Raw genomic sequence first — 16819 nt, 5'->3', positions numbered from 1 at the left:
CTTTCCAGTTTTTCACTATTTAAAAAAAAAAAAAAGCCCTAACCGGTTTGGCTCAGTGGATAGAGCATTGGCCTGTGGACTGAAGAGTCCCAGGTTCGATTCCAGTCAAGAGCATGTACCTTGGTTGCGGGCACATCCCCAGTAGGGGATGTACAGGAGGCAGCTGATTGATGTTTCTCTCTCATCATTAATGTTTCTATCTCTCTCTCCCTCTCCCTTCCTCTCTGTAAAAAAATCAATAAAATATATTAAAAAAAAAAAAAAGCCCTAACCGGTTTGGCTCAGTGGATAGAGCATTGGCCTGTGGACTGAAGAGTCCCAGGTTCGATTCCAGTCAAGAGCATGTACCTTGGTTGCGGGCACATCCCCAGTAGGGGATGTACAGGAGGCAGCTGATTGATGTTTCTCTCTCATCATTAATGTTTCTATCTCTCTCTCCCTCTCCCTTCCTCTCTGAAATCAATAAAAATATATATATTTTTAAAAACCCAGGTGAACATTCTTTCACTATATTCATCTTTGCCACCTGTTTGAAATACTATTTTACACAAATTTTTGGAGTAGAATTGCTACTTTAAAAATACTTGCATTTTAAATTTTAGTAATGTTTGTCAGCTTATTTTCTACAAACAGTGCAGTATACCCTATTTTAGTGCCAATAAAGTTTCTATAATTCTAAAGTGAAAAATAAAGGATTTATAATTGCCATTATTTTACTGTAATTTAGGATTTTTATTGATTTGAGAAATTGATGCAAAGTGTTACTGGTAAATGTTATTACCTTACCATAGATTCCTCCAGAGTCTTGGATGTCTATGGGGATGTGCCCGCAACCCAGGTACATGCCCTTGACCGGAATCGAACCTGGGACCTTTCAGTCCGCAGGCCGACGCTCTATCCACTGAGCCAAACCGGTTTCGGCTCCTCCAGAGTCTTGGATGTTTATTCATTCTACAGCGTTTCCCGAGTGCTTGTTATGTGATTGGCACTGTGTCTGGCACTTTGAGAAAGCCATGTGATGTGTTAGTCTCTGGATCATTTAGGCAAGTTCATAACTGAGCCCGTGGAAACCCGTGACCCCACAAGAACAGCAATCTAGTCTACCCTATTGAGGGAGTCCAGGACACACGATGTCTGAGCCGTGGAATAAAAAGTAGCATCATCCATTAGCATTTCAGATAGGATTTGATGCAAATAACTTGCTGAAATGCTTTCATCCTAAATAACCTTGAGTAGTAAGAGCTGTATCTGCCATTGAATGGATAAGCTTGGAATTGTGCGTTGGAATCCTAAGTTGTTATTAGCATATTAGGTCCTTTGCCCAAGTGTTTGGACTTTGGATTCAAGACTTTGTTTTGCTTTATTTGTTCATATTTTCCTCTTTCTACAGTGAATCTGAGTGACTAAGTGTCCACATACTGCAGGGTGTTGGATGTTCTCACCCTCTGTTTCTTCAACCTCATGTCCACATTCCTCTGCACCCAGATTGAACTGCACGTGGTCCCCGTGCCTTCATGTAGCCATGCCATCTGTTTAGCATTCTTCACACTCCAGGTTTCATGAGGCCAGTCTTCAGCTCAGGCTTGCATTCTGTGAAGTCCTAACATCCTGTGTGTGCCCCTTTGGGGGAGGTAGCCTCTTGCACACTAATTACTCCTTGACTTCTGTTGCTCTCACTAGCCGTGAACCCTTACGGGCTAGGTAGGTGTCATTTTGTCCCAGTGCCTATCACATCAAAAGCACTTAACAGTTGCCAAATAAATGTAGTCTAAGTTGTCATCATCAGCTAAGACAAGAACAATGTTGCACACTGAGACAAAACATTGAGTTATGAGACTTCTTGGTCATTTTTACTCAGATACACCTGACATGTAATTTGAGATCATACTTTTGACTGAGGAAGTTGGTTTAGGATATAGGAAAGGTAAACAAAAATAGAACATAAAAGTGGGTTTTCTTTAACAGGCTGACGTTAAAGCAAATAAGCAAAGTAAATTTTCTTTTTCTGACCACACTTGTAGTGGCTCTCTCACTTTTCCTTGGATAATCGGGCATATCCCCAGGTAGATGCTAACAGACAGTCTAATAGCCATAACCCCAGAGCACGTGGAAATTTAAGTCTGCTTCCTTTGCTTGGGTCACAGGCATTTCTGCGAGCCCTTGTGGACTGTACCAGTGATGGTGCGGAAAAGCGAAGGCTGCAGGAGCTGTGCAGCCGACAGGGAGCAGCCGATTATAACCGTTTTGTGAGGGATGCCTGTGCCAGCTTGTTAGACCTCCTGCTCGCCTTCCCATCCTGCCAGCCTCCGCTCAGCCTCCTACTCGGTGAGTGGTCACAGTCATGACCCTGAGCTCCAGGGCAGCTCTTGGTGCTAAAGAACAATGGCTGCTGGCGTGTGGCTCTTTGAATTCTATGTGGGTCACGTCTGAATGATCTGTGAGCAGGAGGTAAACATCTTACAGTTTGTCTTCCAGGCGCCGTGACATCAGAACTGCCTTCTAGAAGTCAGAAAGAATCCCTCTCCCAAGCTTTTTTCTTTCCTTTTTTCTTCTGCTGTCACCATCATTTTCTCTCTTAATATAGCCACTCTTTTTTATTATTGTTGTCAGTATTATAGACGTCCCCCAAATCTTTTTTGCTCAGCATTCGGTGTATTTTAATTTTACTGTTTTTCAGAAAGCATTTTTCTAAATTTTATCTAAAAACGAGCTTTCTAAGAAAAAAATGATTTAAAAAAATAATGAACATTATATTTAATTGATGGCGGTTGATGAAGTGTGCAGGAAGTGCTTTGTGTGCAGGAAGCAGAAGGAAACATTTTGTGTGCAAGTCCAGATTTAGGGTTCTTCAAGAGCAAAGGGTGGACTCATCATGTCCTCCCAGTACAAGGGACATTACTTAGGGTGTTTCTAGGTGTTAAGCTGGGGGAGACCTGTCACAGAATATTCACATGTAAGTTGGTCCTGTTTTTTGTTCATACCGTCTATTGGGGTTCTCAAACTCCACAGAAGATTCTCCCTGAGGACCTGGTCCAGGGGAGGAAGGGGCTTTCGGTGGAGTCTCGGTGACTCTTACTTCCCTACGCTTACAATTTTGTCATCTGCGCTCTGTTTACCTGTAGTGACACGTATAAAATCTCTAAAATTTGCATTTGTCTTTGGTGGCAGGAAAACGTGTATTGTACTTTTTACTGTTGGGCCAGCAAGGTGCCTTTTGATGCCCAGTACATTTAAGGGCCCTCTCCTGTATAAGTCAGCCCTGCTTTCTTGTTCTTTACATTTCTTAGTATTTTGATCTCTTTCCTCCTCAAAAGTGTTACCAAATGAGGCTGCTCTTCCCTACTTTTCTGTGTTCACACAAATACTCCCGCCTTTTTATTTGAGTTTTTTAGGCTAATAGAGGGCTTGAGGTAACATTCAGAACACGTGCAGGGAAGTCATATGAAGTCTTGTGAAGCTCTCAATCATAGTAAAGTGTGTTTCTTTTTATGGATTTCCAACTACCTTTTAAAACTTTTATATATCATTTATTACATGCTATTAATAAAAGCCTAATATGCTAAGTGTTCTGTCAGCTGTTCAACCAATCAAAGCATAATATGTTAATGATATGCTAAAGCCACTCAACCGCTCGCTATGACATGCACTGACCACCAAGGGGCAAACAGTCGACCGGTCGACCAGTCGCTAAGATGTGCACTAACCACCAGGGGGCAGATGCTTCGACCTGTAGGTTAGCTTGCTGCTGGGGTCCAGCCGATCGGGACTGAGCAAGATGGGCCAGACACGCCCTGGAGCCCTCCCGCGGTCCCTCCCCAGCTGTCCACCTCCCACATCCCTCCCCAGCCCTGATCATGCACCGGTGGGGTCCCTTGGCCTGACCTGTGCCCTCTTGCAATCCGGAAGCCCTCGGGGGATGTCGGAGAGCCAGTTTCGGCCTGACCCCGGAACAACCGGTTGCTATGATGCACACTGACCACCAGGGGGCAGACGCTCAATGCAGGAGCTGCCCCCTGGTGATCAGTGTGCTCCCACAGGGGAAGTGCCGTTCAGCCAGAAGCCGGGCTCACGGCTGGTGAGTGCAGCTGTGGTGGCGGGAGCCTATCCCACCTTCTCAGTAGCACTAAGGATGTCCGACTGATGGCTAAGCCGGACATCCCTCGAGGGCTTCCAGACTGCGAGAGGGCACAGGTTGGGCTGAGGGACACCCACCCACCCCACCCCACCCCAGTGCACAAATTTGTGCACCGGGGAGAGGGCACAGGTCGGGCTGAGGGACACCCACCCACCCCACCCCACCCCAGTGCACAAATTTTGTGCACCGGGCCTCTAGTAGTTATATAAAAAAAATTGAGCCCTGTATGAAACCTTTTTATATTTCTTAAAACTAAGCCATTTTAGAAAGGTCTTTCCAAATTTTTGCTAAGTAACTATAACAAATATGACATTGAAAATTTTTACTATTACCAATATGACTTTGAAAGTTATTACAAAGATAAAATTGAAAAATTCCGAAGCTTGTTAGCACATGATTAGGTATTCAAATACTGATTTCTTTTTTTTTTAATATATTTTATTGATTTTTTACAGAGAGGAAGGGAGAGGGATAGAGAGTTAGAAACATCGATGAGAGAGAAACATCAATCAGCTGCCTCCTACACACTCCCTACAGATATGTGCCCACAACCAAGGTACATGCCCTTGACCGGAATCGAACCTGGGACCCTTGAGTCCTCAAGCCGACGCTCTATCCATTGAGCCAAACCAGTTAGGGCTCAAATACTGATTTCTTAACCTTCTTTAAGAGTACCTATGTATCTTGAAACCGCTATTTTTCTGGATAACCTGATTTAAAGTGCCTATCCCTCCCCCCCCCCCTTTTTTTTTTTTTTTTTTTTTTTTTACTATCATATAAATATAAGAAGGAAAAATATTTTAAGCCTCAGTAGTTCCCATAATTTTTAAAATAGTGGTCTTTAATCTTTCTGGGGTCATGATCTTACTTCAAATCTGAAAACTCTGAACACTCCCCTCAGAAAGCTGCACACATACACTCAGAAAATTTAATGGGTTCCTTGATCCTCACCTGCACTCATGGACCCTATTCTATAACATCCTTTAGTTTTAGAAACCAGCCCTTAGGTAGAAATACTGATTTCAGATTGAGAAAATACAGTAAGTCTGGTTTACTTTAGGAATTGGAGAAAAGTATTCAATAGTATTTTATTGTTTCTTTTTATTTTCCTTTCAATAGTATTTTACATTGTGCATTTACATGTGCTTAAAATATTATTTAAAACTAAAACATTTTTTAATGTATTTTTATTGATTTTTATTGATTTCAGAGGGGAAGAGAGAGAGAGAGAGAGAGAGAGAGAGAGAGAGAAACATCAATGATGAGAGAGAATCACTGATCGGCTGTCTTCCGCACTCCCCCACTGGGGATCAAGCCCACAACTCGGGCATGTGCCCTTGCCCGGAATTGAACCTGGGACACTTCAGTACTCAGGCTGATGCTCTATCCACTGAGCCAAACTGGCTAGGGCTAAAACAAATTATTTTTAATATTCTAAATAAAATAAAAATCAAATGAGAACTTGAATTTTTTTATCCCTTATATAGCATTTATTTTCAGTAGCTGTGAATAAATGATTGCTTATTTTTATTTTTTTCTAGAACACCTTCCTAAGCTCCAGCCCAGACCATATTCATGTGCAAGGTACTGATATTTATTAACATGATATATAGTATCTTCCTCCCAAAATGTTATGAAAGTCCAACTTCCAAATCCTTCGCATTTATTCAGTGAAATCTTACCCAATTGTGGCGACAATAGCAGGCATAACGAGGAGTGAAGCTGACCAGTGTCAAGACTCCTGTCCTCCCGGAGGTCACAGAGTAGGGGCTCTTCAGTGGGGCCATGCTCCCACTTCTCTAGGTCCTCCTCCTGCCGCCGTTGTTGTGTGCCCAGCGGCCTTCATGGGGCAGTGGAGGAGGGTGGGGAGGAGCAGGAAAAGTGTATGAATCTTATCTAGTCTTGAAGGCAAACAGGTTATTAGAAACTTCCCAGAATGTTATCACAAAATGGGGGGGAGGGGGGACTTTTAAGTAGCAACAGAATTCTTCTCTCTGAGGAGTTAGAAGGTACATTCTCGCTCAAGGGAATACAGGGAGGAGCAAAAGTAGGTTTACAGTTGTTCATACGGAAATAATACAATAACTTATCAGTAATAACACAAAAATAATTCTGTTTCTTGTACTCACAACTGAACCTACTTTGCCCCTCCCTATATTCTCACTGCAATAAAAAAAGCTTAGTTTGGCCTGAATGTTTTAGTCTTAACAGTGTTTAAAAGTGTGTGTGTCTTTGCAGCTCAAGTCTGTCTCACCCAGGGAAGCTTCACTTTGTTTTTAACATCGTGGAGTTTCTGTCCAACACCACACCCGTGGTTCTGCGGCGAGGTGTGTGCACAGGCTGGCTGGCCACGTTGGTTGAATCAGTTCTTCAGCCGAACAGGCATGCATCCCATGCAGACGGCGGGAAAGCCCTCGCTCCACAGGTACTAGGAGTGTGCAGTGTTGGCATCATTGAAATTATGTTCTTTGCCTGGTTAGAAAGAACATATTGTCTCCCTGCATTATCCATTAGATTATGCCATACTTGAATTTTTAAATCCCTGTTGGAAAACATTGCTTTCACTCCCTGTTAAGTGGTCCATGCATTTCGTAAATGTGTAAGCATGAATTTTATATGATACAGTCTTTCTCTTTGCTTGTCATATTCATAGAAGACTTCTGTGAATATTCTTGGTAGATTGGCACAGGATGAGTCAGGTGAATATTAAAAACAGCCTCATTTTATGTTTAGGCTGTATCCTGTGTCCCAAATAATTCCTTTTGGAATAATAATTCCTAAAATATTTCCTCAATTGACAGAGACTGATTTTATGTCCTTCAGTCTGGGTGGTAGGAGTTTCACTTGCCCCTGCCCCTACCCTTTTGTCAGCCGTGGTGTGTAGATTCGGAATTAGTGCTGTTAGTGAGGAAACTGTGGAGGATCACTTTTAAAACCCATAGAGGAAAATCTTATTTGATTTATTATAAACAAACTGGACATATTTCTATCTAGATGTAGTGACATCTTTTATATTTTGATACAGCACTCAGCAGAATCTCATTCAAGACCACATGCATAGGCAGCAATTTAAAGTTGTCCCTCCCAGCCCATAAGGATGACTGAAATTTAAAAAACAAAACAAAAAAACTTCAGGCTTTATTATGAAGTCTTCTTTCTCCATGGCATTGAAGAAATGGCTGTGTCATTTGTAGCATTATCTTATGACTGGTGTTTACTACGTTATTGGAGTTGAAAAGGTCACAACCCTTAGGGAATTAAGACCTCTGGTATATACCTGATAGTGCCTACAAGAAGCCTGCTGGTTGAAATTGCCCTTTAGCTTGGTATTTTCTCAGTCTGCTGCCTGAAACAGAGGTGCTTTACTCATGTGTGTCTGTCTATCTGTCTCCATCTGTTCCTCTCCTCCCCGCTCCAAACTCCTATATTTATTATGTCACAACAAAATATTGAGAACCTGAGAAAATTCCTTTTTTGAAAAAAAATTAGTACTAATGTCAAAGTATTATGTCACTTCATGATCATATAAAAAATAGCTGATAATCTCCAAAGAGTTAAAAAATAAAATATATCCATAATGTATCACAAACACTCAGCAGCGGTGCCTTTCCCCTATTCTTTCCTCCTGCCCTTTTTCCCCTCTGTCTTTCCCTACTTTAAAAGATTTTTATTGACCACCCAGTATGCAGACGCCAGAGGTGCAAGTAGAAAGGATACAATTTAAAACTAAGTTTCATGGTGCTTAGTATACCATATGCTATTAGGAAGTGTGGAGAATGTTAAGGGCATGACCCTCCACCCGCGGGTAGGTAATACAACTGTTCACAGTTATTCCTGCCCACCCGCCCATTAATGTTTAGCCTCCGCCACATCTGAGCAAGACCTGGTGGTGTAGTGTGACTTCTTCCCTCAGTCTTCCCTCTGACGTAAGGACAGGATCGTCCAGGCCAGGCCTGCTCCTTGGGCGAGATCCCAAGTGAAGGAGATGCAGGTAGCAGAGCCTACGTGCAGCCTTTAAAGAGAGCCAGAGTAAGTGTGTGATGCTGTGGACCCTCTGAGGTTTACTGCAGCAAGAGCCGGCTGCTGCTCTGGTCTCCTTGCAGCACCTAGAACAGGGGTGGGCAAACTTTTTGACTCGAGGGCCACAGTGGGTTCTTAAACTGGACCGGAGGGCCGGAACAAAAGCATGGATGGAGTGTTTGTGTGAACTAATATAAATTCAAAGTAAACATCATTACATAAAAGGGTACGGTCTTTTTTTTTTTTTTAGTTTTATTCATTTCAAACGGGCCGGATCCGGCCCACGGGCCGTAGTTTGCCCACGGCTGACCTAGAACATAGAGAGCAGGCCCTCGTTAGCCATCCCTGCCATGCCCATCGTGTCCGCCTTATTTTGTTTTGTGAAACTTAATGACTGTCATTCTAGGGATATGTGTTTGTTGATTGTCTTTTCCACCCACTAGAATGTGAGTCCCATGAAGATGGATTTGGTTTTGCTCCTTTCTCTATTCCGCATACTTTTCATACTGAGTACCTTCAATAAAATTGTTAAATGAGTCAAATGAATAGACTAATGTGATATTAATTACAGTCTCATTCCAAAATGAGAACAATGATTTGACACAGCTCTGCCAATTCTTCTCTTAAAAAGTAAGTCCTGTCGATGAATCTCATACGATTTTCCTTGAATTCAAGGTTGAAATATATACAGTAAGCTTGGACTATAGAGTGGATTCCTATGTTCTTAACTCTTAGTGTCCACCCAGCATAACTTGGGCATGTGGCAAAGTGAACCTGGAAAGAAGTATATTTACCAACTGATTTCCTTGTAAGCACCCCAGCACATGATTTAGAAGAAAAATAGTGAAAAGATTTTATCTGTCTCCATCACTTATTCTTTTAGTTTTGCACAAACACAAGTAACATTGGACCCAGCATACCATAGCACAATTTCTAAATCTTCAGAGCAAGCGCTTACTTTCCCCTTTAGTTCCTTAATTTTCACTTAAAACTTTTCACCCCATCTTAATGTTAATGTTGTGTGTGCAAACTTGAAGAATCGTGTCTTCATTGTTTCTGCTTATCTCCAAAATGCATGCAATGGGTGGCATGCTAGGAAACAGATCTTATTCATGGAACTAGAAAAAGATTATATAAGTCATGTTCTACCTCAGAAATATCATGCCTGTCATTTTTAAAACACCATAGATGTGGATAGAAAATAAAAATGTGTAAGACAGGCTTATTTCTCTGTAGTGACAAATATGTTTGTGGTTTCAGTAAGATGTAATGCTGCTGTTTAATTTTATGATGTTTCTTTTAGGGGAATTTGCACTTTCTAATTTCTTTAGCAAATATCATGTCGGTTATAGGCTTTGTCTAGGTTTTCTTTCATACTTATGACTGTTGGGTTACTGTTGCAGATATCCATCTCTCCTCGCACAGAAAACTCTTTCCACTTGCCGAATGACCCCTCCGTCCCCATCATCATGGTGGGTCCGGGAACTGGCGTAGCGCCCTTCATTGGTTTCCTGCAGCATAGGTAAGCACTGTCTGGCTGGTGAGCACATGAGCACATGGATGCCGTGTGGTCCTGGGTGGGAATAGAACAGAGAGCATTTTTGTTTCTCCCTTGGTTTTTAGGATAGTATTGGATTTTGCTTATAAAGTTTTTATTTGAAAAATTTATGATCGAATGTGTGATAGCATAAAAATTTGTCACCACGGGAAAAGTAAAGATGCCGTCTTCTGGAGATTCACTTTGCGCTAGAGCTTCCCTTCTCACCGCAGCACTTTCCTTTTCTCCCTGGCTGCCCCATGGCTTGGGGCACTCACTGCTGGAGACACGTTTCCAGCAGAGCTTCATGCTGTGATGCTGTGCAGGCTGTCCCATCTATTAAGTAGATAAAATTGGTGGTGACAGCGCCAATTACACCAGAAGTTTCAAAGTTAAGCCTCAAACATCTATAATGTTCAGTGGATGATATTAATGGATATAATTTTTTCTGAGAACAGAATTGTTTGAAATAAAATAAATAAAATGTGTTTCTCTCCCCATATGTAAAATAATAAACAGCTTTTATGTACTGTTCCCCAGATACGAGAGTAATGCAATTTGGACATAATCTGGACATAATCTTGCTGTCATTTTACTATTTTACCTTAAGAAAGCGGAAGAGTGATGGCAGACACACTCGGCATGTCTCATTGGTGTGCCCAGCATTTCTGACACTCCACAACAGAGGGTTCTTCCTTTCAAAGCCCTGTGCCACTTTCCAGTGTATTAATTGAGAGTTCATTTTGTTCATGCGATTGACATTAATATTGAATGTAGAAGTCAGTCTAAGTTTCACAATGTGGTGGTTGCATTTTCCATGTTACTAAAATGTTCTGTAGAGCTCCTAGGTGTCTACAGCTCAGAGACACTGACTCATTGCAGTGTCTGCTGCAGGGCCGAGGTGCCCTGAGGAGAGTAAAATGTTAATTCAGTGAGTGAACTTTCAGAGACTTCAAAGGTAGAGTTTACAGACAGTTCTGGGTTGGCTGGTGGAATTTCCTAGCCAAACAGAGAGATTGGTTGTATATACATATTCCTTAAGTTAAACATCTCACCTTTCTCTTTCACGTAGAGAGAAACTCCAAGAACAGCATCCAGACGGACACTATGGGGCGATGTGGTTGTTTTTTGGCTGTAGACATCAGGAGAGGGATTACTTATTCAGGTACTCTACAACTCTAGTATTGTCTGCCTCAACCACGGGGGTGCGATTCTCATTGCAGATTTTTCAACTTTAAATCACAAACCTTTCGGTGTATTTCAGAGAAGAGCTCAGACATTTCCATAAGCATGGAATCCTAACTCACCTGAAGGTTTCCTTCTCAAGAGACTCTCCTGCCAGGGAGGAGCAAGCCCCAGTGAAGTATGTGCAGGACAACATCCAGCTTCACAGCAAGCAGGTGGCAAGGCTCCTCCTTCATGAGAACGGTTACATTTACGTGTGTGGGTAAGCAGCCCTCATGCTCAGGTGCCAGGTAGGGAGGCAGGCAGTGATATTTACTAAAGGAGCAAGGCACCAATCGGGTAATAACCCAGACACGGAGGGAGGAGAGATTAGATGCTTAAGTACAGGAAGAGAAATATAAGTTCTGAAATGACTTTAACATATATTTTACTGTAAGGGTCAGGTCAGATTCAGTTCCTGAAGTGCTAGTGTCCTGTCCAACACTTCTTTCATTTAACAAATATTCAAGTGCCTACTGAGTATTTGGCATTGTTCAGATGATGAGAGGTATGAAGATAAATGAGATACACTCCCTGCCACCAGACAGGGCATTCCCTGGGCGGGGAGCAGGTGACCAGATGCCTACAATATAGCAAATGCTCTGCAGGGGACTGCAGGGCATTGGGGAGGGGGGCACCTCACTCTTCCTGTAAATGAACAGAGCTGAGACACGTCAAAGCATTGAGAGAAGGGCCAGGCACATGGACGTTCTCAGTAAGTGGGTCTGCCAGTGCGTGTGTGTGGCAGGGCATTCCCTGGGCGGGGAGCAGGTGACCAGATGCCTACAATATAGCAAATGCTCTGCAGGGGACTGCAGGGCATTGGGGAGGGGGGCACCTCACTCTTCCTGTAAATGAACAGAGCTGAGACACGTCAAAGCATTGAGAGAAGGGCCAGGCACATGGACGTTCTCAGTAAGTGAGTCTGCCAGTGCGTGTGTGTGGGTGGGTGGGTGTGCGTGTGCATAGTCACACACACACACATATGAAGCCTTAGACCTGTAAAAAATCTTATTGCCCTTGGGATGCAAGTGCCACTCTGTGACTTGAGAATTGGGGAGGGAATGAGAGGTGAGCAGAAGCCAGATGGGAAGGTCCTTCGACACTTAAGGTTTAGGCCGCTCCCAGGACACGGACATTGAAGGAGAGGAGTGTAAGCTGTGACCAGTGCGTGTTAGAATGGTCACTGTGGGAAGGCCTGGTGTTGGGGGAGTGATGGGACTGGGGCTGGGAGACATCTGGGGACTCTTTCTGGAGAAATGGAAGGAGGACTAAAGTAGTGATAGGGGCGCCTTAGGTTCATGAATTAAGGAAGATTTGGTAAAAATTCCTGTGTTAAACATTGGTACTATTATTTCTTTTTTCTAGAGATGCTAAGAATATGGCCAGGGATGTAAATGATACCCTTGTGGAAATAATAAGCAAAGAGGTTGGAGTTGATAAACTGGAAGCAATGAAAACTTTGGCTACTTTAAAAGAAGAAAAACGCTATCTTCAGGATATATGGTCATAAAATCAGAAAATGAAGAGAGTTAAGGTTTTTTTTGGCTGACAGTACTAAAAGACAACTTCACTGAAGTTTGAGACTTTCGATTTTTAAAATTAAAAAAAAAATTTAACTTTTCTTAGGGAGAGTGGGGAGTGGATCACTTAATAGAATAACTAACTTCCAGTTCAGTTTTCCTTATCCACCCCTAATCCTCCTTCCCTTCCCAAACCAGCCTGTGGCCTATAGGCCCCCTGAGCTGAGGGGCAGCCCTCACTCCTCCACCAGCACCTCCCTCCTGGGACCACTTCTACATCCTGGGGAACTTCAGAGAGACCTGACCAGATCGCAGGGAGCCTGTATCTGTGCATGTGGTGGCTTCCCGATGTGGGATGTGGGCACCAGAGTCCCCCAGGCAAATAGTTAAATCTGGGAACTCATGTTGCCAGTTTTCTAAATAATGTAAAAATAACTTATCATTCTTATATGAAATGTACCATAAAGAGTATGTGTTAAAATGACACATATATAGCATATCTGATTATGTTTCTATTACGTTATCAAATGTTTATTTTCATTCCCAAAACTATATTTCTGATAACAAATGTTTTAAGGTAATGCTTATAGGGAATTTTGTGTGTGTGATCCTAGAAATGTAAAATATATTTTGAAATTCTACTCTGGCATATGATTTCTTGATCTCAGTTACTTTTTAACATCACAATTCCAGAATTTAGGAAAATTTGCATTCAATTTACAGATGTGAGCAAAAACATATAGTAAAGCTACAACTTCTTTTTCCTCCCTCACACCCCCCTCCCCCCAAATCTTTTATTTCTCCTTTTGGCATGTTTTGTAGTTTTTCCACATAATTTAACTTACCCCCATGATCACTCAAACTGTATCTTAGGCTTAAAATGTCTACTTAAATTAATGAAAAGAAAAGAAAAACATGTTTAAATTTTACCATTTTCTTAACATGTTATATCTTCACTATGTTAAAATGTAGAAACTGGAATACAGAATGTCCCGTATATAACTGTCATTCCTTCCTTTTCACTGTTTTTGTTATTTAAAAAAAAAAAATGCTCTTTCTTCATTGTTTAGCTTAGTACAGTGCCTCAGAATCTCCGAGGGTGATGGAGGTTGCTGAAGGGTATTTTCAGTCTACTGTCAGTTATCAATCAACATTTGAAGAGGAATTGGTCAGGAAGGTTTTGTTGCCTTTAACTTGCAGTTTGGCCACGTGGGTCACAGCATCCCTGGTGAAGCAGTCCACCAGCTAGGGAAACAGATCACTCATGGTAGGCATGCGCCTTCCTGAGTCCTCCCGTGGGCAGCGTGCGCTAGGACCTGTTTTGGGGACTGAAGATACAGCCAGTGTCATCACCACTCCATTTATTGCAAAGCAGACTGCCCAGCATCTTTAAAATCACATTAAATTGAAGAGAAAATGCATAATGGTACTTCTCTGTGTATGAATTATATGTTAATTTCTGAGCATTCACCCTTTTAAATTTCAATTTTCAGATACATATAACCAAAACTGATCTTTGTTCAAATATTGCCAAGGACAAGTGCAATACTCATTCACAGAAGGCATCTTTTATCCCTCCCCTTGAACCCCCTAACTTCACCACACACACACACACACACACACACACACACACACACACACAATATATGAGGAACCTGGCTTAAAAGTGCTTGAAAACCTTGTGGGTCTTTATGGCTCAAATTCTATTCACAACACCACCACACTTGGGTCTGGGTTTTCTGAAAAGGCCATACACACTCCTCCACCTCCACATGCAAGAGGAGACCTGTGGGGCTGTGTCGGCAGACAAGGCCTGTCCAGGAAGACAGAGGCTCTTGTCGCTTGTTATATTACCCCGCAGGGGCCTGGGATCTTGGGACCGAAAGGCCAGTCCCCAGACAAATGGAAATAATTGCTAAGAGATGGGGGCCAAAACAAGTGAATAGGAACACAAAGCAGAGCAGCTTTGCAAAGGGAGCAAGCGGAAAACTGAGGAGGGAGTTGAAGTTCTCCAATTTACCTTAATACTAGATGCAGCTATTTTTTCAGCTTTTAAAATTTAGCCCCGAGGACAATGCAGTTGGAAATGACAGCAGGATCCCATAATGTTGACTTTGAACCTCAAATGCAGGAATGACTCAGGACTGGGTTCTGTTAAAAATGCCCACATAAACCTCACATTTCCAACAGCTATATTCTCTCCACACCCCCAATCGGTTCTGAACCTGGGTGCACAGATTGGGGGCGGGGACCATTCCATGAGATAACGTACATATCAGTGTGAGTATTCATTGCGAAATGGATTGGGGGATAAATATTGTAGGAAATGACATGGGTGGTGTGTGTCTCGGCTCCTTGGTGTTGCATGACTGGAAAGATTGTGAACATGCACATTTAGGCTTTTATTTGGAGAGACATGGGACATAAATTTCCAAATACAGGGCTGGTTAGTGGGCTGTGGCACCAAATTGGCAAGGGTTACATCCCTCCGAGGCCCTGGTCCTCTTCTGTAGACTCAGTTTCCCTCCTCTGATACACGCTATGATATTTCTCCTTAGTGTGTGGGTTATGCAAGCTTGAGCTAATATAGACAGAAGAGGGGGGAAACTATCAGCAAATGTTCTGTTGAGACAAAAGATGCATACTATTGTTTTTGAAATTATAAAGTTCTAGGCAAATGCCTGCATTCTTACTGACAATACGCAGTAAGATGGTTTCCATAGTTTAATGACTGTTTATTTGATCTTAAGAATGAAAGTCTTTCCTTTAATCATTTTAATAATGGGGGGTTTTTTTGGTTATGTGATTTTATACAAAAAAGGGGAGTCACTTTGTTTAAGAGATTCTGATATATTTAGGAAAATGGAAACCAGTCATGACTTTTATTTTAGAGAAGAAGAGGGTCCTCATGTCTCAGGCTTTTAAAAAAGAACCATAACATCTACTGGATGCCAGGTCGAGGCACAGGGCCCCGGACATCTAAGTCATTCGTAGACACCCAGGGTATCATCAGTACCCTGGCGTGAGACAAAGCAAAGGCCAATCTTTGGAAAAATACATTTTAACTCGATTTCTCACTGTTACTTTTATTCCCTTATTTGTAGTGAAAATGGCATTATTCTAGACAGAATTAGTAGCTTTCACCTTTACACCTCAGTAAGATATAGGGACAGAAATGTAAGAGTGTTTCTTGTCTATTTAAACGTGATCTACTTTTAATTCTCATTTTCTAAGTGAAAAATCAGGACAGGGGAGGACAAATTTGTGCACTCCCAAAACGGTGTTTTATCCTTGGCTGCTAAAACACGGGTCTGTCTGCTCGTTGGCCTCTTCATTGTGGGTTTCATTGTGTGACCTGGCAAAGAGCATGCATGAGCTCCAGAAGGAACTTTACTTGTTCTGGCAACTTCCCTTGAGGTCTCCTGGATTGGTTTCCTCTGCAGGGGATGGACAGCAGTGACTTTGACACGGAAGAGCTGAGGCAGGAGCACGGCAGATCACAGGCAAGCACTGTCCAGGGTTCCACAGCTGGAAGTGAGCATTTTACCTCAAGCTGGGGATTTCGCTGAGGCTGGTGCTATGGTTTCAACTGGAGGGACAGTGCTGGGCAGCTTCCTCCCACTCCTCAAGGCACTCCTGACCAAAAACAACCATGTGAAAAGATAAAACACAAAGAGAAAACATCAGCACTACAGACTCTGTGTTTTATCATATAACAAGTTTCTAAAACGCCAAGTCATGCAAAAATAAGGATATTTAGGTATTTTTAAAGAAGGGCTTTGTCAACCCAAATGCAACGGACCTAGTGAATCTGAGGAGCTCTGGGGGTGCTGAGTCAGGCTCAGCGACATGAAGTCACCAAGCTTGGGCGTTTCCTTCCTCATTTGCCCATCCACTTTAGGCATGTTTCTGTGCCACAGCTTCTGAAAACGCACTTGGGCCACCTGAACTCTCCTCCTTCAGGAACTTTTCACTAAGCCCACTTAAGTAGATTCTGACTAGAATTGGCATTAATACTGGGGAAATAAAGAGGAGTTCTTGTGTGTGTGAGGGGCAGGCAGAGATTCTAAAGAAACTGAAGAGGAATGAGCAGTGAGAGGGTGTGAGGGTGTCCTAGGTGTTGAGAAGCCTTGGTTCTTAGCAAGGGTTAGTTCACCATGATCTGGGACAAGCCAGGGGTCTGGCCCCATTGACTTATGGAGTAATGCCCAAGAGAAAGGAAGTAAATGTAGAAAATGGTCAGAGAAGTAGGAGACCTAAAAAGATGGGGACCTGGGCACCCCAAGCCGAGTGTTATGGAGGGTCCCAGTGGGGACCCATGATCTCTATGGGTAGAAAGAACCTTGGACTCGACCGGATCAATTGCTCAGAGTGCAGGGG

The 16819-nt window shown here is 42.6% G+C and overlaps 1 protein-coding gene across 2 annotated transcripts in view; it reads left to right on the top strand.

The window, feature by feature from the left end:
• The window catches only part of MTRR (5-methyltetrahydrofolate-homocysteine methyltransferase reductase), a 28114-nt gene extending 14254 nt beyond the window's left edge, over positions 1-13860 (top strand). The window contains exons 8-14 of one of the 2 annotated variants that reach the window (XM_005857888.2): positions 2145-2325; positions 5677-5719; positions 6374-6560; positions 9559-9677; positions 10765-10857; positions 10957-11139; positions 12285-13860. In XM_005857888.2, the coding sequence (XP_005857950.1) occupies positions 2145-2325; positions 5677-5719; positions 6374-6560; positions 9559-9677; positions 10765-10857; positions 10957-11139; positions 12285-12429 (951 nt within the window). In that variant the 3' untranslated portion in view covers positions 12430-13860. Of the gene's footprint in view, positions 1-2144; positions 2326-5676; positions 5720-6373; positions 6561-9558; positions 9678-10764; positions 10858-10915; positions 11140-12284 lie in introns of those variants that run through there. The other variant, XM_014548504.1, reaches the window with a different exon arrangement.
• The last annotated feature ends 2959 nt before the right edge of the window (positions 13861-16819 follow it).

Source organism: Myotis brandtii, unplaced genomic scaffold (genome assembly GCF_000412655.1).
Source record: "Myotis brandtii unplaced genomic scaffold, ASM41265v1 scaffold115, whole genome shotgun sequence".
Taxonomy (NCBI): Eukaryota; Metazoa; Chordata; class Mammalia; order Chiroptera; family Vespertilionidae; genus Myotis; species Myotis brandtii.
This window is presented reverse-complemented; position numbering and strand designations above follow the sequence as displayed.